Genomic DNA, 3,289 nt, shown 5'->3' with positions numbered 1-3,289 from the left:
CATATACACACACACACACACACACACACACACACATTATACACACACACACACACACACACACACACATTATACACACACACACACACAGACACTAACAGAGACACACACACTATACACACACACATTATACACACACACACACACAGACACTAACAGAGACACACACACTATACACACACACATTATACACACACACACACACATTATACACACACACACACACATTATACACACACACACACACATTATACACACACACACACACACATTATACACACACACACACACACACACATACACACACACAGAGACACACACACACACACATTATACACACACACACACACACACACATATACACACACACAGAGACACACACACACACACACACACACACACACACATATACACACACACACACACACACACACACATATACACACAGACACACACACACACACACACACACACACACACACACACACACAGTAACACACACACACACACACATATATATATAAATATTAGGGCTGTCAAACGATTAATTTTTTAAATCGAGATTAATCTCAGAGTTTCCATAGTTAATCGCGATTAATGGCGTTTTGAATTGCGTGTTTAAAATCCTGTTATTTTCCATTTGAAGGCAGTTTTAAGCCCATAATGTAAAGCATTTCTTACCAGAGTGTCTTAACTGGGAATCAATCACGGCTCTGCTGCGACTCCCACACTCCAAAATGGTCCTTTGGTGGAGCTGAGGCTGGCTTGGCTGCACCTGGGTGTTTAGCGTGGAGGTGCTAACTCAAACTCCACGTACTCCGGTGGTAGTTAAACTCCGTTTGACACAGGTTGCATTTTACTTTTGACTTGTCAACTGAAGCGTCTGGAAGTGTTTTAAAGTTAAACAAGCCGTTCAAAAGTCCAGTAGCTCTCTTACTTTCCATCAGCGCGGTAGGTTTACTGCAGGAGGCCACTTCAAAGCATAGCGCTACAGCTAGAGGAGCCGTCTACGGGGGAGTAGAAGGGACAAAAAGGCTAAAACATTAAAATGAGATTTAAAAAAATATTAATGCGTTATAGATTGCATTAATCTAATCACGATTAACGCGTTAACGCTGACAGACCTAATAAATACATATATATACACAGGTGAGTATGTGAGTGTGTATATATAATGTGTGTGTGTGTGTGTGTGTGTGTATATATAATGTGTGTGTGTGTGTGTGTGTGTGTGTGTATAATGTGTGTGTGTGTGTGTGTGTGTGTATAATGTGTGTGTGTGTGTGTGTGTGTGTATAATGTGTGTGTGTGTGTGTATAATGTGTGTGTGTGTGTGTGTGTGTGTATAATGTGTGTGTGTGTGTGTGTGTGTGTGTGTGTGTGTGTGTGTATAATGTGTGTGTATAATGTGTGTGTGTATAATGTGTGTGTGTGTATAATGTGTGTGTATAATGTGTGTGTGTATAATGTGTGTGTGTGTGTGTGTGTATAATGTGTATGTGTCTGTGTGTGTGTGTATAATGTGTGTGTGTGTATAATGTGTGTGTGTGTGTGTGTGCAGGCTGACGGCGGAGGACAAGCGTCTGCTGTGGGAGAAGAAGGCGTTCTGTCAGGCGGAGCGAGCAGCGCTGCCTCTGGTGCTCGCCAGCGCCCCCTGCTGGCAGTGGGCCTGTCTGCCCGACATCTACGCTCTGCTGAGACAGTGGTGCTGCCTGGAACACCTGGACGCCCTGGGCCTGCTGCACGCCTCGTACGTCTGTCTCACCTGTCCCTGTCCCACCTGTCTCACCTGTCCCACCTGTCCCTCTGTCTCACCTGTCCCTCTGTCTCACCTGTCCCTCTGTCCCACCTGTCTTACCTGTCCCACCTGTCCCACCTGTCTGACCTGTCCCACCTGGCCCACCTGTCCCACCTGTCCCTCTGGCTCACCTGTCCCTCTGGCTCACCTGTCCCTCTGTCTCACCTGTCCCACCTCTCCCTCTGTCCACCTGTCTGACCTGTCTGACCTGTCTCACCTGTCCCTGTCTCACCTGTCCCTCTGTCTCACCTGTCCCTCTGTCCCACCTGTCTGACCTGTCTCACCTGTCCCACCTGTCCCTCTGTCCCACCTGTCCCACCTGTCCCACCTGTCCCACCTGTCCCCTCTGACTCACCTGTCCCACCTGTCCCTCTGTCCCACCTGTCTCACCTGTCCCTCTGTCCCACCTGTCTCACCTGTCCCTCTGTGTCACCCGTCTCACCTGTCTCACCTGTCTCACCTGTCCCACCTGTCTCACCTGTCTCACCTGTCCCTCTGTCCCACCTGTCTCTCTGTGCCACCTGTCCCTGTCCCATCTGTCTCACCTGTCTGACCTGTCCCTCTGTCTCACCTGTCCCTCTGTCTCACCTGTCCCTCTGTCTCACCTGTCTCACCTGTCTCACCTGTCCCTCTGTCTCACCTGTCCCACCTGTCTGACCTGTCCCATCTGTCCCTCTGTCTCACCTGTCTCACCTGTCCACCTGTCTCACCTGTCCCACCTCTCCCTCTGTCTCACCTGTCCCTGTCTCACCTGTCCACCTGTCTCACCTGTCCCACCTGTCCCTCTGTCCCATCTGTCCCACCTGTCTCACCTGTACCTCTGTCCCACCTGTCTCATCCGTCCCACCTGTCTCACCTGTCCCTCTGTCTCACCTGTCTCACCTGTCCCACCTGGCTCACCTGTCTCACCTGTCTCACCTGTCCCACCTGTCCACCTGTCCCACCTGTCCCACCCCTCTCACCTGTCCCACCTGTCCCTCTGTCCCACTTGGCCCACCTGGCCCACCTGTCCCTCTGTCCCACCTGGCCCACCTGTCTCACCTGTCCCACCTGGCTCACCTGTCTCACCTGTCTCACCTGTCCCACCTGTCCACCTGGCTCACCTGTACCTCCGTCTCACCTGTCTCACCTGTCCCTCTGTCCCACTTGGCCCACCTGGCCCACCTGTCCCTCTGTCCCACCTGGCCCACCTGTCTCACCTGTCTCACCTGTCCCACCTGGCTCACCTGTCTCACCTGTCTCACCTGTCTCACCTGTCCCACCTGTCCACCTGGCTCACCTGTACCTCCGTCTCACCTGTCTCACATGTCCCATCTGTCCCACCTGTCCCACCTGTCTCACCCGTCTCACCCGTCTCACCTGTCTCACCTGTCTCATCTGTCCCACCTGTCCCACCTGTCTCACCTGTCTCACTTGTCCCTCTGTCCCACCTGTCCCACCTGTCTCACCTGTCCCTGTCCCACCTGTCTCACCTGTCTCACCTGTCCCTCT

The 3,289-nt window shown here is 51.9% G+C and overlaps 1 protein-coding gene across 1 annotated transcript in view; it reads left to right on the top strand.

Annotated features, from left to right (window-relative positions):
• The window catches only part of pik3c2b (phosphatidylinositol-4-phosphate 3-kinase, catalytic subunit type 2 beta), a 35,756-nt gene that overhangs the window by 13,711 nt on the left and 18,756 nt on the right, over nt 1-3,289 (top strand). The window contains 1 exon segment of the mRNA XM_053315668.1: nt 1,562-1,750. Coding sequence (XP_053171643.1) covers nt 1,562-1,750 — 189 coding nt within the window.

The sequence above is a fragment of the Scomber japonicus genome, chromosome 3, assembly GCF_027409825.1.
Source record: "Scomber japonicus isolate fScoJap1 chromosome 3, fScoJap1.pri, whole genome shotgun sequence".
NCBI classification, from domain to species: domain Eukaryota; kingdom Metazoa; phylum Chordata; class Actinopteri; order Scombriformes; family Scombridae; genus Scomber; species Scomber japonicus.
Note: the sequence above shows the minus strand (reverse complement) of the source record. Positions and strands in the feature narration are given on the sequence as shown.